This window comes from Macrobrachium nipponense, chromosome 46 (assembly GCF_015104395.2).
Source record: "Macrobrachium nipponense isolate FS-2020 chromosome 46, ASM1510439v2, whole genome shotgun sequence".
NCBI classification, from domain to species: Eukaryota; Metazoa; Arthropoda; class Malacostraca; order Decapoda; family Palaemonidae; genus Macrobrachium; species Macrobrachium nipponense.
In genome coordinates this window covers 20109465-20136003 of record NC_061106.1, presented here as the reverse complement: position 1 = coordinate 20136003, position 26539 = coordinate 20109465, and the positions used below count along the sequence as shown (strand labels likewise).

Genomic DNA, 26539 nt, shown 5'->3' with positions numbered 1-26539 from the left:
TTTTAAATAAAGAGCATTTTAAGTAGTAATTTCTAATGTCACCATGCAAACAGCTTTTGCATATGGATCCTGATCTGCCAAAGACTGCAAAGTTATTACTAAAAACCTTCAGATAAAAAAAAAAAAAAAAAAAAAAAAAAAAATACTCAAAGTGACTTGGAAACATGACTAGATTTGCTTGCAATAGAGCTCAGAAATTACACAATTTCATTGCTTTGCCATGCTTCTCTCTATATATTTATCACTTATCATATTGCAATACAAATGTTCAGTGGTTTTTCCATCTGCCTTTGTGTTCTACACTTGCAAACATTGTTTTTACATTCCTTTCTGTTTGATATCCACACAAAAATGACAAATTTTTAATCATTTTGTATTTTTCATAACGAACAAACCCTTGGTCTTCAACATTAGGATAAATCTTCTAGCGCCAAGCTGGAAAGCAGTAAAGGTAAAAAATTTTGTACACAAGGCACTATTTGGCATCTGTGCTTGGTCACAAGTCATGTGGAGCGACCTACACACCCCTCTTTAACCCATTACCATGTTAGTTATTTCTGTAGTCAAGACATTAAAATTAAACTTCTTTGTTTCCGTTTCCTTGCTCTCAAAATTACCTACTTTTTGGAGGCTCTATAAATATCTATTTTAATCCTTGGCTCTGTCATAATTACAAAAAGGCTTAGCTTTACAATGCTTTACATTCTTAAAACCATTTTCAAATCTTAGACCATGGAAAACTCATAGTCTAGAGATCATGGCAGAGCCAAGCATTTCAGAACACACTGAGTACCTGCTAAATTGTTGGAATTCTTTGTCTTAATCTTATTTGAAATATGCACACCAGTATATACTCTAGAATTATTAATACCTCATTCACCTGGAAAACAAAACTTGGAAAATTCACAAGAGCATTAACTAAACACTAATCAAACAAGACGAAATAAAATTCTTATGAAAATTTCTCATCAGCAAGGTATACATACCAAACACTGAAGCGTTTTAAAGATTATCTTCGGATCATCAGCTGACAATGCTCCTGCCCGATGCAAGAAAGTTAAAGATGTGGCAGCTGCTAGCTGCAACTCTCTAGGTCTATCTCGAGCCATCAAACCAACAAGTAAGTCTGGCACAGCCTTCCCACCATAACTCTTTGTAGAAACTATGGAAGATACTCTCTCATTGCTGGTGAGGAAAAATTTTAAAAATTTATTTGTCTGCTCCTCTTCTGCATTAGAACTGAATTTCTTAATCTCTGAACTACATGTAACCCCACAAAACACAGGAAAAGATCTTAGTGTGCATAAGAGGCTTCAGAACACCTGATACATTATAAAAAAAAACAATGAAGTAGTATAGGTTTTAATCCACTGATTTCTCTATCTTAAAAAATTAAGTTACAACTTACAGCCATTCATTAAAATAGTATAATATCAACAATAAAAATTTCTATTAAATAACACAACAATAAAAATTTCTATTAAATAACACAACAGATAACAAAATTATGCCACTGTCCACAAGGATTTTTCTATGTTTGGGTACATCACTGCTCCTTGAAGTGAATACATAATCATATTTATGTAATTTTTGCTTTATAAATTTATCTGGATGAGTCCTTGGTTACATTGGTATTTATGAATGTATTCAAGATAGTATATCTAAAATGAACTGAACTGTTACAATTAGCGTAACACCACTGTCTGGGACTTACGTATTAACAAATAAAGTTTCCTATGAAGAAAAACAAGCCATGGATGTAAGTCAATCTTAAAAGATAGACTATAAACAAATACTTCATATAGCAATATGATCTGAAACATCCATTGAGTATTGTTTGATCTTCCATACAGTGCTGTTTGAGGTACTTCATACACAAACTTGCTTCAGCACACTTGAAAATCATAACGTAAATATTAAAGTGTTTAGCCACAATCAAATGTCAAGATATCAACAGGTGTAGTGTACATAAATATCACCTTGCAATCCAAGTGATTTTCCTGGATTTCATTTTAAATACAATAGGATATATATCGATTGTTATCAAATTAATTTGATACAATTAGTTGAATGAAAAACAACAGAGCTGAATGGGCAGTATATGAGGCCTGTTAAAGATAGCCGTCAGCTGGTTCCCACACTGAGAAGACAAAGGTGGATAGTGCAGCTAGACAAAATTCACTCAGCAAATCAAACATAAGCTTCTTGCATGAAGCCCAAAACATCTTACTTGATCTGGAATCCTTTCTGGATCTTACTGCTGCCAAAAGTTGGACTTCATTCAAGGAGCAAGGCTCTCATATGTTTGCAGTGAAGAGCAGCCTTGCAGAGAAAACCATTTCAATTCAGCCAGCATGAAACAAGCAGCATGAGGGGACAGTCAACTCAAATCAAATACCTTTATGTTTATCAAGACCTGGGATGTAAAATAAAAATCCTCTCTCTTCAGTTAGGAAAAGACTTTACCCACTACTACTAGCGGACTAAGGGCTTGACTGTTTTCAGACTCGATTCTGTGTACTGAAGGTTGTGAGTGGCCAATTGCACTTCTACTGTGCTGCATTAATCACATTCTCAAGAAACAAACTGGCTGTCATAAAACTAAATGAAGTCGCAACTACTCTTACACAATGAATATTTACCTTCTATAACAGTAAAAGGTATGAAATTAGTTTCTCATGCACTAGCCTGCTCACATGACAAAACATCGTGTTCTTTAACAAAGACGTTTCTAGGTTTTCTAAAACCACAATACTAAAGGTTAACTTTGCCTCTTCCAGGCTTAACATAACTAAATGATTCTAATTGCCTTAATTGGGCAGAGAGGAGTTTCCTCTTCTTTCCCCAACAAAGAGGTTAAATTTGGAATTCTTAGCCCTTAGAAAAAATTAGCCTAACATCATTCTCAGCTCTAAGGCAAAAGATGAAATAGCATTCATTTTACAACAGCCTTAAGGAGAGTGCTTGCAAGAAACTTAACTCTTTTAACTGCCAACAGTGCTATTAAAAAGTTTCATAGTAAATACTTCAATGGAACTTAATTCCAACTGATCTCAACACCTTGAGGTACTGATCTTTAGCTAGATCCAATTGCACATGACACAATACCGAGGAAAGCACGGAACTATAACTTTGAAAGTACAGCCATACCCCCATGCACTCGCAATTCTGGATTTGCAAAATTTTCATTGGGACCTAACTAATTTTCCTCAGCGATTTTTCAACAAAGTGCAAAATTTCTGCAACCTCTACGTACAGTACATACGTTTTCTTTATTTTACTGAATTGTACCTTCGTTATATGACTTCTGTGACATATGAAGTTTACCTAGCTTACCTTCCATCAATCATTTAGTTTACAATTCCCTTTGTTACTTGGTTTACCTTACTGAGTGCAAATGAAAAGGCAGCCAATGAATTAGCATAGGGGTAACAGCGAATATTGAGGTGTTGTACACAAGCTGAAACAAAGAACCTTGAACAGAAATGCCTTCCCTGCAAATACACATCAACAGAACTTGCACAACTGAGGATCTATTGCTATATGGTGCTTGGAAAAAGTGGAGGTAAAATCCTAGAGAATTATAGACACCTGCTCCATTTCATTCTTATCTATTTACAACCTCCTACTGAAGAACAAGATACTCTGCCAGAGAAGATATGAAGGAACTTGCTACAGGAGACGAACAAAGTAGAGGGAGAATACATGGAATAATAACTCTCCTTCAGTACCTACACCACCCGAGGTTCTGCTCCTAAATCTCTCCAAATATGCCAAAAGGCCTGCATTTGGCCTGCCTCCGACCAGATCCTGAGAGCTGAACAGATCTCTGAAAGGTTTACAAGACTTGTGAGGAAGAAGCTCAACTTGTACCAATATATTTTCCCTTATCACCTTTAAAAAGGGTCATACCTAGAAGGGAACCTGAAGGAGAACCCAAAACATATGCCATCTCCTGTGCAGGAGAAACCTTTGATGACAGATAGGAACATACCCATTCTAACTTCTTCAGAACCAAGTTCGTATAAGCATGAACATTCACCGGCAGCATCAGAAAAGACCTGGACCACAAGAATATTCAACTGCAGCATCAGAAATGGCTTTGACCACTCAGGTCAAAAACTACAACTTTCCTCACTAAAATCCTCTTGGGACACAAAAACCAGGAAGACAAGAACTGGCAACCTAAAAGGAAGATTTGTGCAACAGAGTTGGTGAAAATTTACGACATATGCTTTAATTGAAGGAGAGAGCTTTGGTTTCTTCAAGTACTTAATGGGTTGGCAAAAATACTCAAAGATAAGAGACCTAATTGCTACCTTTATCCTCCACTATATGTGCATAAAGAAAGGCCCAACAATCCAGCAAACACTGAAAAACTGAAGGAAATTCCTCCAATTCACTCTTATTCTGCCAGAAGAGGAGGTGGGACAATAGCAGGTAACAGCAGCCAACTACCCACAACAAATTGACTCGGTGAAAGGGGAAACTGAGGGAAATGCAGTCTGAAGTGGTTCACCATGAGTCAAACACTTAAAGTTGGCTAAGCAAAAGACATTGTGTCAGGAGGTGGGGGGAAGAGGAGCGACAGCAACGTTGCTGACGTCCCACCTCGTCTGAAAGCAACTCACAGACTTAACAGCATTCCCATCGACACACCCTCTGAAAGAAAAGAAGCTGGAATAAAATAGCCTGAAAACAACAGAAGATCCTACAACCATGGTAGAACTGGGAAGAGAAAAATTAAGAGGCAGAAACAAACAAGTGCATTTAAGGGGAAAGAGGTTTAACAATTGAGTTAACATAGCAGAGTAAGTATAACTTACTATGGAAACATTATTATTACGGTAATAACACAGTCCATACTAATACTTCAGCATTCCTATCAGTTTTGACAACCTCATTACTAGATGACCAATGACAAGGAAATAAGTTGAATCAATCACAAAGAGATTTAAGTTTACTAAAATGATTTTTGCTAACACATTAAAAGACTTAGAACGTGAAAAACGAAAGGCAGGTGATGGAAGGCACAGAACTACATTGCCCCAAGAACTGAGTCTGCAGTGGATTCTTCCAACTGTCTCAGAGAAGTACAAGGCTTGAGCTATACTGTAGCTAGATGTGGGTACCAACACCATACCTCTTACAGGGGAATGCGAAAATTTTCACACACTAATGATGGGGGACCCATAACAGTTCCCTTACCAAAATTCAGACAAACCTTTTACAGACTAAAATAAGTTGTGACCTGTTCTAATTTCTCAACATGTTTTTCCTAAACCAAAAGGGGAGCGGCAGGCATAGTTAAACTGGATGTCTTAGTACTTGCTAAAGCATTAGAAATTAAAAAGCCATAGAATGAGTAAGGAAAATTATAGACAAAGCACCTGGAGAAGAGGAGAAACGACAGGCTTACGACCTAACCTACCTATTTGCTTTTGCAATCTATCTGCTTCCCTTCCTCGCCTATACTATTGAATTTAAGCATGAAGTTCTACGAAAAACCTTACACTCGTCCCATCTATTCTAAAAATCATACTTTTTACCCCTACCTCAAAAATCAACATCCTGCTAATACAGTAATCATTCTTCCAGAACCTGATATCCTTAGCCTTGATTCCAGAGGAATGAATCCTAGGAAAAATAAATGTACAGTACCATGAAAGCAACAAATCAGACAAAACCATGAAACAACTGGTGGACAGCAGGTATAATTAAGTCATCTGGGATCAGCCATTTGATATTTTTTGTGAACACCGACTTGTATATCGGCATGGAGACATAAGCTATTTTTAACAGTAGGTCAGATTCATACCAAATAATAATGAATAAAAGAACTTTTTACATACTATACTTACTTATAACACATAGCAGCAAGGCAGTGCAAGGCAGGAAGCTGTACTCGTGTAACTGGTGAACATAACATGCAAGCTATCAGTTCAGCTCCACCAGCTTCAACTAACTGCTGCTGCTGCTCACAAGTCTGAAAGAAAAAAGGATATATATCATGAAATAAGAAAACCTACTATATTGGAAAGATTATCAAAAACTAACAATAAATGAGACATCAATACACTATTAAAATAATTGAAATATGACTAGTTTGATACTCAGTGATTTTCCTTACCAAAACTAATCAATAAATATAATATACCTTTGTAATTAGGAAATTTTAAGTATTTTTCTTGATATATGTGGTAAGGGAATGGAACAAAATATAAAATTTTTACCAAAGGCCAAGCACTGGGACCTATGAGGTTATTCAGCACTGAAAGGGAAATAGAAAGTATGTAGAAAGGTTTTAAAAGTGTAACAGGAGGAAAATGGTTAAGAAGGAGAGGGTGGAAAGTAATATGGAAGAATTAGAATATGAAGGGAGGTACAGCAAAAGGAATGAATAAGGTTGCAGCTATGGACCAAAGGGACACTGTAAAGAACCTAAGTAATGCCTATAGTTCACCACATGAGGTGCACTGACCACATAGGGTGAACTGACAACAGTACTATATACATTACTATTTATCCCCCTACAGGGGATATATGGTACTGTAATAAGTTATGTGAATTTTATTCACAAATATGTTTTTGTTAGTATACAATAAGGTTTTGTACATACTTACCTGGCAGATATATACTTAGCTTTACGTCTCTGACGTCACGACAGAATTCAAAACTCGCGGCACACGCGACAGGTAGGTCAGGTGATCTACCTTACCCGCCGCTGGGTGGCGGGTGGCGGCTGTAAGAACCAATCTCCCTTTCCAGTCAGAATTTTTTCTCTTCCACCTGTCTCCTGAGGGGAGGCTGGGAGGGCCATCAATTGTATATATCTGCCAGGTAAGTATGTACAAAACCTTATTGTATACTAACAATAACATTTTTGTACATGAACTTTCCTGTCAGATATATACTTAGCTGATTGACACCCTTGGTGGAGGGAAAGAGACAGCAATATTAATATGGAAAAAGGGGGAAACAACACCTGTTGTAGGATGTAAAATACAACCTTGGTTCTTACCTGTTTAGGCATTACTGTCTATTAGTCTGCGTTGCCTGAAGAGCTTCAGCGAGGGCGTGACCTACAGCTGACAGACTCTTTGGGTATATCAAAGGAATTTGGTATCCGCTTACTTGATAGAATCCGAGCAGGATCTTGTCAAAGGGGATTCGCCCTCTTATATGACAGAACCTAACCACTATCATTGCAAGGAGCTCAAACATAAACCGATCACCTAACCAATCTAATCATTGTTAGACATACGACATGAAAGAGATGCCTACCCGCATGCTCTTTCAAACAACCAAAAAACTTACAACCTAAACAAGGGGGAAAAAATATACTACAAAGGATATGTCACAGCTCCCTGCCCCAGCACCGAATCCGCCGATACGTACGGGCCTAACGCGAAGCACTTTTCATACGTGATTTTGACGTCTCTCAGATAGTGGTTTGCGAAGACTGAGTTGCAAACGCCAGAATGTTGCTTTCATAATATTACTCAGGGATAGTTTTTATTGAAAGTTAATGAAGTGGCAATAGCTCTTACCTCATGAGCTTTTGACCTTCAGAAGCTTGAATTGACTTTCATCACATATCGCATGTGCTTCTTTCACCAGGCTTCTGATGAAGAAGAAAGCGCATTCTTCGAAAGAGCCCTCCTTGGATCTCTTACAGAGCACCAAAGGTTGACATCATTGCCCTTAAGTTTCTTCTTTCTCCGAAGATAAAACTTTAAACTTCGTACTGGGCAAAGTGACCTCTCTGCTTCCTCGCCTACTAAGGCAGATAAACCTCGGACTTCAAAACTCCTAGGCCAAGGATTTGAGGGGTTCTCGTTCTTAGCCAAGAACGAAGGTAGGAACTGCACAGATCGCTGCATCTCCTCTGAACCCCACTCTCCCTTCTATTGCATGGAGTTCACTAATCCTTTTTGCGGAAGCCAATGCCATGAGAAAAAGTGTCTTCCTCGTGAGGTCTCTAAAAGAGGCAGACTGAGGTGGTTCGAACTTAGGGGACCTAAGGAAGCGTAGCACTACATCCAGATTCCAACTCGGAAATCTCTGGCGAAACCTTTTGGATGTTTCAAAAGATCTTATTAGATCATGAAGGTCTTTGTCTTCTGAAATGTTTAAGTATCTGTGCCTAAACACTGCAGCCAGCATGCTACGATAACCTTTAATGGTTGATACCGCCAGTCCACTTTTTTCCCTAAGGAAAAGTAAGAAGTCTGCTATTTGGGTTACAGAGGTACTGGAAGAGGAAAAGTGATGGTTCCTACACCACCGTCGGAAATACGTCCCACTTCGATTGGTAGACTCTAAGGGTAGAGGGCCTTCTTGCTGCTGCGATAGCAGTTGCAGCTCTTGCAGAAAACCCTCTCGCTCTGACCAAACTTTTGACAGTCTGAAGCCAGTCAGACCGAGAGCGGGGGGAGGTTTCTGTGATACCTGCGAAGTGGGGTTGTCTGAGCAGATCGATCCTCTGTGGTAATGATCTCGGAATGTCTACTAATCCATTCCAGTACCTCTGTGAAAGACCATACTTGTTGTGGGGGCCAGAAAGGGGCTATCAGCGTCATCCTTGCTACCTCCGATTCTGCAAACTTCTTGAGAGTTTCTCCCAGTATCTTGAAGGGAGGAAAAGAGTACATGTCTAGGCCCTTCCAATCTAGGAGAAAAGCATCTATTGACACTGCCCTCGGGTCCGATATCGGAGAGCAGTAGTTGTCTATCCTCGCATCCTTGGCTGTGGCGAAGAGGTCTATGTGAGGCCTGCCCCAAAGTCTCCACAGGTCCTGGCAAACATCCTCGTGAAGCGTCCACTCCGCCGGCAGGACTTGATCTTTCCTGCTCAGGAGGTCTGCTCTGACGTTCTTTTCTCCCTGTACGAACCTGGTAAGGAGACAAATCTTCCTTTCCTCTGCCCACAGCAGAAGTTCTTTTGCTGTCTCGTACAGGGAGAAGGAGTGAGTTCCCCCTTGCTTCCTGATGTATGCCAGGGCCGTGGTGTTGTCCGAGTTTATCTGAACTGCCGAAGCTAGGACGTAGGGCTCGAATGCTTTCAAAGCTAGCCAAACAGCCATCAGCTCTTTCTTGTTGATGTGCCAGGTCACCTGTTCCTTCTTCCAGGTGCCTGACACTTCTCTTGAGCCGAGCGTTGCTCCCCAACCTGTTTCCGACACGTCGGAATACAACACTTGGTTGGGGTTCGGAATGTGAAGGGACATCCCTTCTGCAAACCTGAGAGGATTCGCCCACCAAAAGAGGTCCTTCTTGATTTCTCTTGAAATCTTGAAGGAGAACTCTAGGTTTTGAGAGCGACACCGCCAGTTCCGATGTAGAAAGAACTGGAGAGGTCTGAGGTGCAACCTTCCTAGAGAAAGGAATTGGTCCAACGAGGAGAGTGTCCCCAACAAACTCATCCACTCCCTCGCTGTGCATACGTCTTTCTCTAGGAAGGCTTTGACTTTATCTGACCCTCGGGCTATCCTTTCTGGAGAAGGAAAAGCCCGAAAATCCAGAGAAACCATCCGAATCCCCAGATAGATACGATCTTGACTGGGGATTAACTGAGACTTTTGAAAGTTCACCAAAAGTCCCAGAGAACTCGCCATGAAAAGGGTCTTTTGTAGGTCCTCCAAACATCTTTTCTGTGACTTGGCTCTGATCAGCCAGTCGTCCAAGTAAAGGGACACCCTCACTCCCTCCAAATGTAGCCATCTTGCTACATTTTTCATTAGTCCTGTGAAGACCTGAGGGGCTGTTGAAAGGCCGAAACACAAGGCCCTGAATTGGAATATCCTTCCTCCCATCATGAACCTGAGGTATTTCCTTGAAGAAGGATGGATCGGCACATGGAAGTAAGCGTCCTGAAGATCTAGGGACACCATCCAATCCCCTGGACGAAGAGCCGCCAACACTGAGGATGTCGTCTACATGGCGAACTTCCTCTTTTCTACAAAGAAATTCAGGGCGCTTACATCCAGAACCGGTCTCCATCCTCCTGAGGCTTTTGGAACTAGAAACAGGCGGTTGTAAAAGCCCGCTGAGCATGGGTCGCTCACTAGCTCTATAGCCTCTTTCTCTAGCATTTGTTCTACTGCCAGAGTAAGAGCGTGGCTCATGATGGGATCCCTGTACCTGGCCACCAACTCCCTCGGAGTCGTCGTCAAAGGTGGTTTTCTCCGAAAAGGGAATCAGATATCCTTTCCGGATAATCGAGAGGGACCAGTTGTCCGCTCCTCTTTGCCCAGGCTTCTGCGAATCTTAGAAGTCTGGCACCTACTGATGTCTGGAGGACTTCTTTCCTACTTCTTCGCTCTGGATGAGCGCGAGAAGGATCTTCCTCTCTTGAAGGGTCTATTACCTGTTGAGGTAGAGGCTCTAGAAGGAGGGCCCCCTCGCAAGGGCTCCTGTCTAGCCGGAGTCTCCTTCTTAGTCTTCGTCTGGAAGGTGGTCCTAGGTTTCCGGGCAGACTGAGCGAGCATGTCTTGAGTAGCCTTAGCGGAGATAGCTCCCGAGATGTCCTGGATTATCTTCTTTGGGAAGAGAAGCGGCGAGAGTTGCGAATAGAGTAGCGAGGCTCTCTGAGCATGAGAGACGGACTTTGTCAGAAAAGAGCAGAAGACCGATCTTTTCTTAAGAACCCCTGCTCCAAACAGGGAGGCTACTTCGCTCGATCCATCTCTAACTGCCTTATCCATGCACGTCAGTACACGGTTGAGATCCTCGGGCGAAATGGAATCCGGGTTCTGAGTCCTTTTAGCCAAGACCCCCAAAGACCAGTCAAGGAAGTTGAAGACTTCCAAGACTGAACATTCCCTTCAACAGGTGGTCGAGCTCGTTCATAGCCCAGGTAGTCTAGCCGACAAGAGGGCCGAGCGTCGTGAGGCATCCACCAGTGAAGAGAAGTCCGCGTCTGCAGATGACGGCAGACCCAGGCCTAGGGGTTCTCCAGACTCATACCAGAAGACTAGTCTGCCCGTCAGCTTAGAAGGAGGGGAAGAAAACACAGTCTTCCCTTTCTCCTCCTTAGAAAGAAGCCAATTACCAAAACCTCTCAAAGCCTTCTTCATTGAGATGGTTGGTTTCATCCTCACACAGGAGGAAACCTTCGTCTTCTTAGATGTCGAGAATAACGAGAGAGGAGAAGGAGGAGCGACGGGAGTAAGAGCGTCTTCAAACTCTTGAAGAAGGAGGTCTGTCAGGATCTTGTAGGACGAGACCGAAGAATCCTTTACCAAGTCCTCTTCTGAAGGTTCTATTTCATCCACCGAAGAACCTTCCGCTTCTTTACGAGAGCAGCTGGACTTCTCTAAAGAAGTGCGTCTATCTAGTGATGAGTGTCTGGCAGCCGTCTGGCAGCCGTCTGGCGCCTATCAGGGGAAGCCAAAGCTTCGGGAGAGCTCCTATCGAATGCGTCCTTCCTACTCCGATGAGTGAGTCCTCTGTGATCCTGTAGTCTGCTCCTAGATACACGGGAGTCCAAAGGAGACCGCCTGCTAGGAGAGGAGAGCCTACTATGCTCACGGCGCCTATCAGAATCCATGCGCCTGTCAAAAGGAGAGCGGCTGCCTGGCGAACTGTGCCTAAAATGAGGAGAACGCCTGCTAGGCTCTTGGCGCCTACCAACAGGAGAGCGAATCCCTGGAGAAGAAGTCGTACTCGGAGACAGGCGTCTACCATGATCCAAATACTTAGATCGAGACGCGTGGGTCTCTGCAAAAGCTAGTCTATCAGCCGAGAAATTTCTTTCAGGCTCTTTACGCCTGACCTGAACAGAGCGGCTAACAGGTGAAACGCGCCTATCAGGAGAGAAGCGCCTATCTTCCGCACAGCGCTTGGCAGCGGGAGAACGGCTACTTGGGGAGTAGCGCCTACCAGGCTCTAGGCGCCTGACATAAGGAGAGATCCTGTCTCTGGAAGAGTCCATGTATGAGGAGGCTCTCTTATCCGGAGATTGGAGGTTCTTCGGAAAGGAGCGAGAAGACGAAGCTGTGCGCTTATCTTTAGACGAGCGCCTACTAGGCGCTTGATCCCTTTCTACTGGAGAAATGAAGTCGCCAGGAGAAAGCTTCTTGGGCGATTGGCGCCTGGAAGACGACAGGCGTCTGCCGAGGGAAGAGCGCCTCATTCCATCCGCTGTTACAGGAGAGAGAGCCGCCTCCGACTGAGAAGGCAAAGCAGGAGAAGGTAGCCTAGACTTCTTGACGGGGAGAGAGACGTCCTTCTTACGACGCGTGCCTCCAGCCAAGGAGCCCGCCAGAGCCGAAATCTGAGCTTGCAGCCCCGCAAGAATCCGAGCTGGAGATCTTGCAAAATCCTCCACAGGGGATGAGGATCGAAGCCTACTCTGAGGCGGGAACTCCTGATCCCTCCTGGGTTTCTTGATATCCACTTCAGGCTCTTCCCGGAAAACATTCCGGGCTGGAAGGAAGGCGCAAGGAGCCTTCCAGGCTCTCTTCAACGGTCGAGATGATCCGAGGCGCTCCATCCTCTTCTAGAGAAGGTGATGAAGAAGAAGAGAAGCATTGGCGTAACACCTCCTTCTTGGCGCGAATTAAGGCAGCCTGGGAACGAACATCAGGATCTACCCAGGGGACGCCTGATCGGTGGGGGTTCTCCCTAACCTTCCTGCGGCTGTTGACTTTCCTCCTCCACTGGGACTGGGAGTCTGGAAGAGGTCTAGGCCTGGAAGCATTAAGGAGCCGATCAGACGCACCCTCCACTGCACTGGGGTCACTGCACAAATCACCTTCACTATTACTCTTACCTTGCAACGAACGAATTTTCTTCTCCATGCTAAGGATCGTGGCTCTTATGGTTGCCACTTCCGAAGGCGTAATTCTTTAGGTTCGATGCAGGGAGCAGGAGCTGAAACGGGAGAAGGATCTAGTGCTACGACAGGTATTATGTCTAACTTCTACCTCGCTCAAATACGAGACTTACTAGAACTTCTAGACGAGGCTTTTTCTCACCCTGTCTTTCTCCAACTTCCTTAAGTAGGAAGAAAGAGACTTCCATTCACCCTCATCCAACTTCTCACACTCATTACACGGGTTAATAAAGGAACATTCTTTACCCTTACATTTAAAGCATACTGTGTGAGGATCTACCGTTGCTTTCGGTAGCCTCACCTTGCATTCATCCATAGAGCACACCCTAAACATAGAAGATTTCTTAACCTCTACATCAGACATCTTGAAATCAAAGAAAAATCCAAACCAATATCCAAAAACAATCCACAAGCGCGTATGCCAAGCCAATAAGATGAGGTATTTCACCGAAAGTCAGTCCAAATATATCCAAGGCAACGAGAAACGAATAAAGCTGTCAGGAGGTAAAAACCACAGGTGTAGTCGACACCAGCGACAGAAAAATTCTGACTGGAAAGGGAGATTGGTTCTTACAGCCGCCACCCAGCGGCGGGTAAGGTAGATCACCTGACCTACCTGTCGCGTGTGCCGCGAGTTTTGAATTCTGTCGTGACGTCAGAGACGTAAAGCTAAGTATATATCTGACAGGAAAGTTCATGTACAAAAATCTTTTTTTTTTAATATAACCTAAATAAACAAAAGAATAACAACTGGGTGACCCAGATGGACTGTCTATGATCACCTGTTACTGTCAAGTGGTGTTAGAATGTCTCGATTGAGGATGGATCAGGTCCCAGAAGTAAGTATCCTGCATGTTGATAAAAATCATCCACAGTTGACCTATCGGATGGCTGCCAGGACCAAAATGGATGAATCCATTAATAGGGGTCTGATGAACAGACTTTACGAGAGTGGAAACGTCCAAAACAGGTCTCCAGCTCCCTTAAGGCCTTGGAAACAAGAAAAAGGCAATTGTAAAACCCTGTGACTTGTCTAAAACTGGCTCAACAGCCTCCTTACGAAACAATTGTCAAATCTCCCTTTACAAAACTTGAACTTCTCTGCATGATGAAGGTAAGCAGGGAAGGATATCGAGGATGTCAACAAGGGTGGAAGCATAACCATAAGTAAGACATATTCCTGCCTGAGAACCTTCTCCATCCAAGGTCCTGCTCCAAAGCTTCACATAACACTCCAAAAACTCTGTAGATGGCCTCCTTCTGGACTCTGAGGTCTTGAAACATCATGTACAGATGCCTCTGCAACACACTCCCTTAGAACCTGAGCCTTTCTCAACCTGAAAGAACTCTGCTGTGGGACCCTGCAGTGTGCTTGAAGGAAGACCTCAAAGATGGTCCTAAGAATTTGCAACTCACCTGATTAAAGGCATCTATAGCAATGGCCTTAAATACTTCAATGTTAATATGATGATGAGGCATGTCAAAAACAGCTACTTTACTAAGTAAACATTCAACAGGACTTTCAATTTCAATTTATTAAAAACTGACTTGTAAAAGAGTGATACATTTCTCCCAAAGCACTGGAAAAGCTCTATCATGGCAAAGTAAACACTCTAAACACCTTATAGAGAACTACCGACCCTTCAGGACATGTTGTTTCACCTTCCACAGCAATTAAGTAGTTGTTCTAAGAGCTAATTACACGAAAGAAAACTTCTTGTCCTACAGTCCATTATTCAGCAAAATCTGCCCCAGGAGGTCAGTTAAAAATAGTGCAACTGTAGTAATAATAAATGAATAAACTCAAGGAATCCAAATACAGCATTAAAAAACTGACTTACACAAACTAAATTTTAAGAAATATAGAATCAAGAGAAGGTTAAGCTTAAGGGTTTATCAAAAATGAGAACACAGTACAGTACCTTACAAGAATGAGCAAGGATATTTGCAACGCATTCTTGATTACTTGGAGGATGATAACCGTGCTGAATAAGAGTAGAAAGAAGTTTGTGGTCCCACGCTGGGGGTGGAGGTGCACATCCTTGTCTATATACAGAACGTAAGCAACACAAAATCATCTGTATGTACATGTTTGTTCCACCAGCTCCCACACAAGTTTCAAGCTCTGTAAGAAATAAAAATATTAAAGAAAACCATATTATTTTTACTAACTACACAATGGAGGATTAGATGCTTCCTAATATAAATTCAGTCATAGCCATGTTTTACAATAGTAGTACCATGTGTTTTCTTTGTATGCATGATAATGAATGAATGGTTTTTATCTAATTGGAAAAAATATTGGTAACTACTAAACTTCACCATAAGTTTGGTACCATCCAAATTCTATTTCAATAACAAAGCTTAATAGTATATATTTTTGTTATACAAGAGAAATCACTAATAGCATGAAATTTAAAGGATTCTGCAGTTCTAAATCCTAGTGAATTGAACTACATGAATGAATTTCATTAATCCTTTGTATCTCTTCAAACTACTGTACTAATCAAGGAGAAAATATCTTTTTTAACTTACGTTCCCAAAGCACTGGTAATAAACCAGCCTGGACCAGAGATGCTGCATGTTCAGGTAAACCCTTTGCTAAGGAATTAAGAACAGTTACTACTTCAGTTTTGAGGAGTATGTCCATGTCTTGTGATTGGAGAATTTGTAGGAGTCTAACTACTATACCCTGCTCGATAATTGATCCCTTCTCTCGTACACTGCCAATGACTGCAAATTTTAGTTCACTGAAAAAAATAATCAATTATCAATCTTATATCCTTCTTTGTTATATTCTCTACTGAAGACATCAAACACTAAAAATCACGTCTACAGCAGACAAACAGTAATAAATGGATGCCACATCGGGATAAGCAATAACCTCTCCCCTTTGAAGCTTGTCTGCCAACGTACCTGTCAGATTCAATCCTTAATTACCTGCATATAAGTTGTGTATCAATTTGGGAGGAAAAAAGCCCCAATATTAGTGAAATATTTATTTGAGAAATAAAGTTTCAGTTTTTCATAAAAAAAATTAATAACAATCTTCTCTTTACTTAGTACATACAATAAGTAAAAACAGAGCAACTGACCCTGAGCTCTTCAGCTCATTTTAAAAGAACAGGGGTAACCAAGATAGCTATCTGCATTATGTACATACTACTTATAACTAAATTCTGATCAAACATCTGTGCTTAAGTTATTCATATTAAAAAGTAATTTTGATAACTATGTAAACTACAGTGTACATTTTGAAGATATGCTAATTTGTTTTCCAGTGAAAATGCCACGATATATAGTTTTGGAACAGAAGCCACAGAGTAGAATGAAGTGCTAAAATCACAATGTTCAGAATGGCAGTATGCTAATCCACTAGTTATCTTTTACCTTTATGGCTTCTCATTTGAACTCAGTGGTCTGGTTTAACTACAAATAATAATAACGATAACATGCATTATAAGAATGTTCAACTATTTCCTTTTCATGTTGAATCAAGAGGGAAGGCACACTGAAATATCCATTGATGAATGTAATTTGTAAATTGCATTTGCTCTGACAAGCTACTAGTATTAGGCTAGATAACAATCTTTCAGCCAACCACCATTCTGATTTTGGTATTACATACACATGAAATATTAGTATAGTCAGTGCATCTTTTCCCCTAATCACAGATTTTTGTCTTCCTTTGTTTTCAGTGAAATTTTGTTTATCTGGTTAGGGGTACAGTGCAGCCTTCAGTCATCACAGACTGCATCTGATTCTGATCAAAATATTTCAACTGTGTCAAAATGAAACAGAAGTGGTGTGTGGGGACCATTGTGCCTGGGTCCAAAAGACCTATGAAATGACAGCAACTAGAAATAATTACCTTTAAGATTTACAGGAATGCTCCTATACAATATATATGTTACATATTGCGCCTTCATGCTTCCCAAAATATATAAATTTTCATAATAAAATTTGTTTGGATACTCACCTACTGTTAAAGTTAGCTGTATATCTGCACTGATTAGACCTCCTCCAAGTACTATAACTCTATCCTATTGTTAAGACAAAGGGTTTGTTCCGCATATGAACAAATGACAAATTTTTAATCAATTTGTATTTTTCATAGCTAACAACTCTTAGGTATTAACGTTAATGAATCGATAAAAGGGAGGCAGGCTTAAGTGACTAATGGACTCAGTTACGCACACACGAGTCATTTGAGGGAAAGAAAACAGGGCGCAAAAGAAAATGGGAAAGCTTGGGAGATGGAGGGGGAGAGGAGTTACAACGACTCTCCCGCCTCATGTCACGTCCATAAGCGATTCAACACACTTGAAAGCATTCCTATACGACACATCGTTAGAAAGCTCTGAAGCTATAATAATATCTACCTAGGAAAGAACCTTTGATATTATCCCTCTTACGCTGAAGCGGTAAAAAAAAAATTGTCTCCCGTGTGCCGGAGGTGTTTCAGAGTGAGCGCGGAAGCAGAAAAAATATTTTTTTTTTTTTTAAATCACAGCGCGCTTAGTTTTGAAGATTAAGAGTTCATTTTAGGCTCCTTTTTTTGACATTGGCTGAAGTTTAGTATGCAACCATCAGAAATGAAAAAAATTATCATTATCATATATAAATAATGCGATATATGATAGAGCAAAAACAAAATTTCATATATGTATTCAAATTAATCGCGCTGTGCGCAAAACGGTTAAAGGTAACAAGTTACTTTTTTTTCGTTGTAATGTACACTAAATTGCAATCATTTTGGTATATAACACATTGTAAAATGATAAAAGCAACACAGAAAATATTATCACAAAATAATGCATGAATTCGTAACACGCGGACGTAACAAATATTTTTTTCAAAAATTCACCATAAATCTAAATATTGTCCTAGAGACTTCCAATTTCTTTCAAAATGAAGACAAATGATTGAATATTACTATACTGTAAGAGTATTAGCTTACAATTGCAGTTTTCGACCATATCTGACGAGTTAAAGTTGACCGAATGTCGAATTTTTTTATATATATTTTTTATATGCAATTATTTTGGAAATCAAGAAAAGCTACAACCTTCAAATATTTTTCGTTTTATTCTACATGAAATTGCGCACATTTTCATATATAAAACTCTATGAAATGCCTAATATGAAACAGAGCAAATATTCCGAGAATGGTACGTACGCATTTCGGAGAGATTTGTTGTGGCGGAAGAATCCCCGGCGGCGCGGAGGGAAGGAAAGATTTTTTTTTTAAATTCACCATAAATTTAAATATTTTGCTGAGACTTTGAATTTGTTTCAAGATGAAGATAAATGACTGAATATTACTAGACTGTGAGAGTTTTAGCTTACAATTGCGTTTTTCGACCATTTCGGTAGAGTCAAAGTTGACCAAACGTGGTTTTTTTTCTACTTATCGTTATTTATATACAAATATTTCAAAAATGAGAAAAGCTACAACCTTCAATTATTTTTTGTTTTGTTATATTCTACATGAAATTGCACACATTTTTATATATAAAACTTTATGTAACGGCTAATTTAAAATGGTGCAAACATTACCACAATCGCACGTATGATTTTTTCGGAAGAGTTACCGCGCGGACGTAAAGAAAATGTTATTTGTTTCATAAATTCACCATAAATCAAAATATTGTGCTAGAGACTTCCAATTTGTTGCAAAATGAAGGTAAATGCTTGAATATTACTAGAATATAAGCGTTTTAGCTTACAATTGCGTTTTTCTATCATTTCGCTAGAGTCAAAGTTGACCGAAGGTTGAAATTTTGGCAATTATCGTTATTTATATGAAAATATCTCAAAACTGATAAAAGCTACAATCATGAGTATTTTATTGTTGTATTCTACATAAAAATGCACACATTTTCATATATAATACTTCATGTAACAGCTAATTTACAATGGTACAAAAATTATGTCAAAGTGACGAAATAATTTCCGAGATGTGTCACAAATACTTTTTAGTGCGGCAAGAAAGAAATTTGCGCTTGCGCGCCTGCGTAACGATTGTAAACAAAACAACACCTTGATCCGTGAACTCCCAGCATCCCCCAAGGCGCGTCATTCAAAAGTTTTAGGCTGGTAGGCTTATAAGTATTTTTCCGCAAAATTTTAAAAACAAAAACTTTGTAAGTCGACGTAAAATACGTCCAGTCGGCACACGGGAGACAAAAAATGTCGACGTAAAATACGTCTAGTCGGCGTAAGAGGGTTATAAACATTGTAGATTTGAAAGAGGAACATTGAGGCAGTAGTAAGAGATTTGCCGATAGCCAAAGAAAAAGCATGCAAGGAACGAACAAGTTCATTTTGACAGAGAAAGCGGAATAGGCTAGCAGACAAGAATTTAGAATAACCAAAACATGAGAGATTGGTTAAACTGTCAACTGAGCCGACGTAATATCATAATATGTAAAAGTCGCTAGGTGATAACTCCGCGTCGGGTATTTCTTTGAAAATCACAGTTTCCTATAGTATTTTGGCAGCTTATTAAGAATTTACCGTTATTTTGGGGGTCAGTTGTAATTAACCCACAGGATTTAGTACTAACACAGCAAAATATATTTGACGCCCCAATCCCTAATGGCTGTCATATTCGCGGGAACGTTCCTTGCAGTCCATGTGGAGTTATTGCCTAGAATTAAACCTTTCTTTTCTATATATTACATATTTAGGCATAAAGACCTCAGAACAATCCCCTACATTCTTCACATCTAATTCCAAGATCATACTCTGTACTACTCCTGCAGCCATACAAATGATGTTAATCTACTTCAGATTCCAACACCCTGTTTACACCAAAACCATTTATACATCAGACTGATGTTATTGGATTTGCTTCCAATACTGAAAACAGGTGCAAAACAGCCACTCTTCATTAGAATACCAACAATTGCCTAAGCGCAATGGCGACAAGAACGCAAGGAGTATTCTGACAAGAACTAAAACATTCGAAACACCCCTGGTGGAAAACAGGTGAACTAAACAAGTCAACCAGACAGCCATTCGATTTTTCATTTAAATGCTGAGTGGCCTAATTGGTGTGAAGATATAGCTAACTTTAACTGTAAGATGCATCTTAAATAACAAAGTTGCCACCATAAATTTCCATTCCCTCTTGAAAAATTTAAAGCTAAAATTCCATTAAGTTTACTAAAACCTCATAAGAGTATAAATACAGTGCCTTACTTACACAGCTATACTAGGAAAGTAGTATGTTAATTACTCACCTTACTGCCTGAAAACATTTCTGATTATCATTAGAGTACAGCTGGTCAATGTAAGCCCTACTGTGTTCCACATCCTGCAAAAACATGAAAAATGTCTTTATAATTTCCACAGTTACTAAAATGTGCTAGTAAGAGGTCTATCTCCAGTAATGGAAGTGATATGTATGGTTTACTAAACTTAACAATGAACAAACTTACCCTCTTTTACCATATTACATCCAATGATGTCCATAAGTATGTACGTACACTAAAATGCTTCAGTGATATCAGTACTACACAGAGATATAGGCTGACATTGATAGAGATACATATCCTATCAGCAATAAGGAATCACAGACTTTTTCCAACAAATATGAAAATTCTATGCAAAAAAATCGATTTCAACAAAGAATAAAATAGTTCATTTGTTACGAATACATAAAATCTATTTGTGAAAATTTCAACAAAAAATAATGCATTTATTAATTAAAAAAAAAATTTCACATATACAGTATATAACTAGATGAATCATATATAAATCTGCATCAGGTGGAAATATACTAATTTATAATACATTTACAAGATTCACCATTATTCATGTGCCTACCTATCCTCACTGCAAAGGTGGTGATTTATATATATGTCTATTTCTAATATGACAATTTGTCCAAAATTGCATTTTTCCTAACTATACAAACCTGAGGTCCTTTTACAATAGGAAGGTACTAGCGGCAGCTGGATAGGTTGTAAGCTTTCGAACAAGGGGTTCGGTAGTTAACTGCTTGTCCGACAGGCGCGCGCGCGCGACTGGGAGGTAAACAAATCACTTTTGCTTTTGGCCCAAGCAAAAACTGCAGAGTGAGGGGTGGCATGAGGTGGGACTATGTGTAAAAGGACCTCAGGTTTTGGACAAATTGTCATTTGTTCCGACACGGCATACAAACCTTCGGTCCTTTTACAATAGGAAGACTCACTTCTTGGTGGGAGGAATCTGAGTCTTTTGTGAACAGACTGGTGTTCGCCCAACCTTGGAAGTCTCCCTGGTCGTAAGAGCGAGGGAGGGATCCAAGCCTCTGTCCGATTGATCGGGGTGTGCACCGCAGGATCAATGGTCAGACCTCTGGACCGAGTACTAAGAGAGAGGCAAGCGTATCTCTTCGTACCAGCAATGTAAGAACTTGTTCCTGTACAGGAGCAAATATAAAGTCATGGGTTTGACTCTTGTAGGCATCCACTTCCCCCCCCTTGTAGGAGGAAGTGGTGGATATTCTGCTCCTATCCCTAGTGAAAGGGATAGGATGGGGCTCTGTCATATAGCTCACCTGCATCTCGTCCTCATCCAGCGTAGTGACGACCGTGGCCCTCTGCCCACAGGTAGAGGAGGAGGAAAAGATGGGAAGAGGGAGCCAGTCACTCACTCACTCACACATCCATCCACACAGTCACACCAGGACTCGATGCTGTTTCAGCCTGCGAGGGTCTGGGTTTAGCTACACAACTTGTTGAGCAGCCACCACCGGGTCCCAAGGGAAAAGGTATCAAGGACCTGTGGGCAATATCCCGAAGGTAGAAGGACGTAAAGGTATTGTCTGGTAGACCAGACCCCTGCCTTCAGGACCTGCGCCACGGAGAAGTTCTTACGAAACGCCAACGAGGGGCCAATACTTCTGACTTCGTGAGCTCTCGGACGGACGTACGGATGTCGTCACTACCATCAGCCTCATACGCCCTCCTGATGACCTCACGCAGCCAGAATGAAAGAGTGTTCTTGGATACTTCTTTCTTGGTTACCCCGGTGCTAACGAAGAGGCGTCGACACTCAGGCCTGAGGTGTCGAGTTTTCTTCAGATAGCGCCGTAGCGCCCTCACAGGACAAAGCAAGCATCTCATCCGCATCATTATCGGTGAAGTCCATTAGGGAGGGAATCGTGAAGGACTCGAACCTGTCGTCAGGGACCGACGTTTTTGAGTCTTCGCAACGAAGTTCGGGACGAAATCGAGCGTCACAGATCCCCATCCCCTGGAGTGTCGTACATCATAGGAAAGACCAGAAGTTCCCCTACTCTCTTCGCCGATGCCAGGGCCAGCAAGAAGAGGGTCTTGAGGGTCAGATCCCTGTCTGACGACTCTCGGAGTGGCTCGAACGGCGTTCGAGTCAAACTCCTAAGGACGAGAGTCACATCCCACCACGCAGGGGGCCTGAGTTCCCTGGGTGGGCAAGACCTTTCGAAGCTCCTCATAAGCAAGGAGATCTCGAACGAGTTCGAGATGTCCAATCCCCTCAGTTTCAGGACGAGAGCCAGGGCAGCTCTGTATCCTTTGACTGTGGGGACTGAGAGGAGCTTCTCTCGGCGAAGAAACACGAGGAAATCCGCTACCTGCTGAAAGAGGCTGGCTGAGAGGAGATAGACCCCGTCTACGACACCAACCACAGAAGCAGCCCCACTTCCCCTGGTACACAGCTGCAGAGGACTGACGGACGTTTCCAGCCATCTCTGTTGCTGCGCTACGAGAAAAGCCTCTCGTTCGCAAGAGATGGTGGATAACAGCCAGCCGTGAAGTCGTAAGGGACTGGACTGCTCGGTGGTACCGCTCGACGTGTGGCTGGGCGAGAAGGTTGTGCCAAGGGGGAATCTCTCTCGGTTCTCCTGAGAAGAGCCAGCAGGTCCGGATACCAAGTGGCCTGTGGCCATTTGGGAGCCACCAGGATCATCCTGAGATTCGGGGTGACCAGTGCTCGACTGATCACCTTGCGAATCAGGCTGAACGGGGGGAAAGGCATAGACGAGAGGTTGTCCCCACGGGGTGTTGAAGAGCGTCCTCTGCAGCTGCCCATGGGTCCGGCACGGCTGAGAAGAAAACCTGAAGCTTTCTGTTGTGCCGGGTGGCGAACAGATCCACGAACTGGTCGCCCCCACCCCCACAGGTCGAAGAGCCTTTCCGCCACGTCCTGGTGTAGAGACCACTCGGTCCCTATCACCTGATCCCGACGGCTGAGCGTGTCTGCTACTACATTCCTCTCCCGGAATGTAGCGTGCCGACAGCTCTATTGAGTGTGCCTCGGCCCACTCGTGCACCTGCCGAGTCAACTGGTACAACGGGAGAGACACTAGGCCCCCCTGTTTGTTGACGTAGGCCACTACCGGTGGTGTTGTCGCACATCAACACCACTGAGTGTCCCATCAAGCGGTCCTGGAACTCTTGGAGAGCGAGAAACGCTGCCTTGAGTTCCAGTACATTGATGTGAAGGTGCTTGTCGTTCTCGTCCCACACTCCTGAAGTCAGCAACTCCTCCAGGTGTGCGCCCCATCCCTCGGTCGATGCGTCTGAGAACAGCTGCATGTCCGGGGGGGGAGTGCGCAGAGGCACTCCTCTTAAGAGGTTCCTGTCGTCCAGCCACCAGGCTAGGTCCTGCCTCACCTCCGGTGTCAGTGACACTGGAAAGCTTGGGGGATCCGTCGCCTGTGACCAACTCTCCTTTAGTCTCCACTGAAGAGACCGCAGGTGAAGACGCCCGTGAGGGACTAACTTCTCGAGTGACGACAGGTGTCCGATCACGACTTGCCATCGCTGAGCTACCTGTTCCTGCCGAGACAGGAACTGGTTGGCTGCCTCCCTGAATCTGCTGATCCGCGAGTCTGCGGGGAAGACTCGCCCTGCTACCGTGTCGATCAGCATACCCAGGTACTTCATCCTCTGCTTGGGCTCGAGATCGGACTTTTCGAAGTTCAAAAACGATCCCAGATCGCGACAGAACTCGAGCAGTCGATCCCTGTCCTGTAGCAACTGCGAGCGAGAGCTCGCCAGGACTAACCAATCGTCGAGATACCTCATCAGACGTATCCCGTGGGCCCAAGCAGACACCAGAGTGAACACTCGCGTGAACACCTGTGGGGCGGTTGAGAGACCGAAGCAAAAGTGCCCTGAACTGGTACACCGTCCCGTCGAGGATGAAGCGGAGGTACTTTCTGGAGGACTGATGAATGGGTATTTGGAAATACGCATCCTTCAAGTCCACTGAAAGCATGAAATCGTTCTCCCTGATGGAGTCGAGCACGGAACGTGCCGTCTCCATCGTGAACGGGTCTGGCGAAACAAACCGGTTCAGAGGAGAGAGATCTATCACCGGGCGCCAGCCTCCCGTAGACTTTTCCACCAGGAAGAGTCGACTGTAAAAGCCCGGTGACTGATCCGTGACGATTTCTACAGCTCTCTTGCTCAGCATGGTCTTGATCTCCTGTCTCAATGCTACGTCCTTCGATGACCCTGGAACGTACGACTGCTGTTGGACCGGGTTGGAGGTGAGGGGTGGCCGAGATTCGAAGGGGTAATAGATATCCCTCCCGAAGGACATCTACAATCCCAGGTCTCGGCGCCGTAGCGCTGGCCCAGTTGCCCAATGGCTGGCCAGGCACCCCCCCACTTCCGGCAGCAGGTGAGGGGGAACGCCGTCCCTAGCGTTTCCCCCCTTTCTTCGACTTCTTCCCAGAGCCTCCTCGGGAGAAGGAGGGCTGGGAGGAGGGCTGGTTACGGCTCCCCTTTGTAGAAGTCGAAGAAGACAGAGTCTTTCCCCGGGGAGGCTTCGACGCTGAGCCGAGCTCTTTGGCTTGGCCGCAGTCCGAGGCTGCCCAAAAAGCCTTCGAGACTGCCTGGTGAACCAGAACGGTCACTGTCGTCAGTGCGCCGTCTGTCCACCGCAGCGTCCACCATCTCTCCTGGGAAGAGAGACGTGGAACTCCGTAAAGGTCCGTTGCGTAGTCCCAATGCCGCTTCACGCCCAGCCGCCTGGAAACTCGAGTAGGACAGCGTCCCTATGTCGGAGAACCAGGTTGGCCCCACAGGTTCACCGTCTGGTGGGCAAGGAAGGAGATGGCTCTTCCCCCAGACTGGCAAAGTCTCCTAAAGGCCGAGTCATCTTCGGGAGAAATTCCCCCGGAGTTGGCTGCGACCTTAGATACTGTGAGGGACCACAGATCTAACCAGGAGACGGCCTGGAAAGCTGCCATGGCAGTAGATTCCAGGCCGAGTGCCTCTTGCTGCGAGAACCATAGGTTCTCGGACAGGAGCTGCTGCAGAGACACACCCGGAGTCAGCCTGGCTAACTCCGGGTTTCACCTGTTTGGGCGGCAATCGGGGGGTCCTCAGATGGCACGTAAAAAAGCGCCGCTGTCGCAGCAGAGGAGGTGGAAGCAGCTTGCTCGACCTGCCAGACTTGAGAGAACCGTCTTGCCCGGAGACAAGAGATTCTACCTGGTCCAGCACTGAGTCGGCAAGCTCGGAATGCGGCAAACCCACCGTCGGTCCTGGGTTCCCTCTTCTTGGGCCCCAAGAACGACTCGAGCCGGGACGTGGGCTCGGATGGTGGGAGCGGCGATCCTTCCGCGAGGTCGTTGTGCTGACGAATCAGCGCAATTACCTCGGCAAAGTTCCTCTGGATCTCAGGAGTGACTGCATCCTGCGGAGTAGGACCATCCAGTCCCTCAAACAGGAGCATCTCCCGAGACCCTCCCCCCTCGAGGGGGGGAACAGCGACAGACCCCTCTCGGTCTCCTCCAGCCACTTGTGCATACGACCTGGCCGGTCCGAGAACCGTGCCTGGTACGTAGGACGTCGTGGTGGGATCCTGAGGGGCGCACCCCTCACGATCACTCCTCAATACCTCGCCCCTCCCGGTGTTGTAACCCGAGGAGGTTGAAGGTATGGGAGAGGCAGACCTAACGCTCCCTCCTCGCTCGCTGACAAGAACCAGTGGGCTTGGAAGACTGCAGGCGATCGTCAACCCGCAGGTGGCGGATCGAGCTGCAGGCCTAGTCGAGCCGTCTCGCTGTGGAGAACGGCTGGACTGAGAACAGCGGCCCCGGTCTCGTGTGTCAGAAGAGCTGGTTGCTGGGGTCCGCCGGTACCCGATCGCTCTCTGTGAGAGTGACGGTCAGGCGACCGGCGAGCTCCACTGTCACGGTGAGACCGGTGCGTATCCTCACGGCGCGTCACGTCGCTGGTACCAGCCGTGGCTGGTGCCGACGAACGGGGGAACCTCTTCCCAGCCTCAGCCCGTGGGCCGGTGTCGTGGACCGTCACGTCCGCCCGGGCCCGGGTAGCCAGCTGCTCGCCGCGAGGTAGCGAGAGCTGGTCTGGTGAGAGTCGCGTGAGGCTGGCTCAGAGGTCTGGTTCCTAGCTGCACGGTCGCTGGTAGGCGACCGTACACTCGGTACCTCTCGCGAACGAGAGGCCGAGACGGATCCTGCTGCCGTGGTCGAACCACTAACAGCAGGTGAGGAAGTGCCGGCTAACACCGGCACTCCTCTGGTCCCCGTAGTCTTCTTCCTTGCGGAAGAAGAGACGGGTCCTGTCCCCGAAGGAGCAGGGTGACCAGCGGAAGAACCCCCCACCCCCCCGTCTCACCGGAGCGAGACGGGCCTTAGAAGCTCCCGAAGGAGAAACTTCTTAGGGGGGGGGGGGGGGGGAGGCGACCTTC

General features: G+C 44.0%; 1 protein-coding gene across 1 annotated transcript; it reads right to left on the bottom strand.

The window, feature by feature from the left end:
• Positions 1-755: 755 nt before the first annotated feature.
• Positions 756-20220, bottom strand: LOC135214663 (armadillo repeat-containing protein 8-like). The gene is made up of 6 exons (XM_064248999.1): positions 20086-20220; positions 15374-15588; positions 14761-14963; positions 5862-5986; positions 987-1185; positions 756-824 (listed from the first exon to the last, which is right to left on the bottom strand). The coding sequence occupies exons 1-6, from the start codon at positions 20169-20171 to the stop codon at positions 756-758; spliced, it is 897 nt and encodes a 298-aa protein (XP_064105069.1). The 5' UTR covers positions 20172-20220.
• Between the last annotated feature and the right edge of the window lie 6319 nt (positions 20221-26539).

What these genes read in the sequence shown, in the direction of transcription:
- LOC135214663 (XM_064248999.1), bottom strand. Translation starts at nt 20,171, where the DNA reads ATGTTTTTGCAGGATGTGGAACACAGTAGGGCTTACATTGACCAGCTG. An exon ending in AAATGTTTTCAGGCAGTAAG is followed by an intron (nt 15,589 to 20,085) that starts GTGAGTAATTAA and finishes TATTTTTTTCAG; the next exon opens with TGAACTAAAATTTGCAGTCA. An exon ending in TTAAAACGCTTCAGTGTTTG is followed by an intron (nt 825 to 986) that starts GTATGTATACCT and finishes ATTTCAAATAAG; the next exon opens with ATTAAGACAAAGAATTCCAA.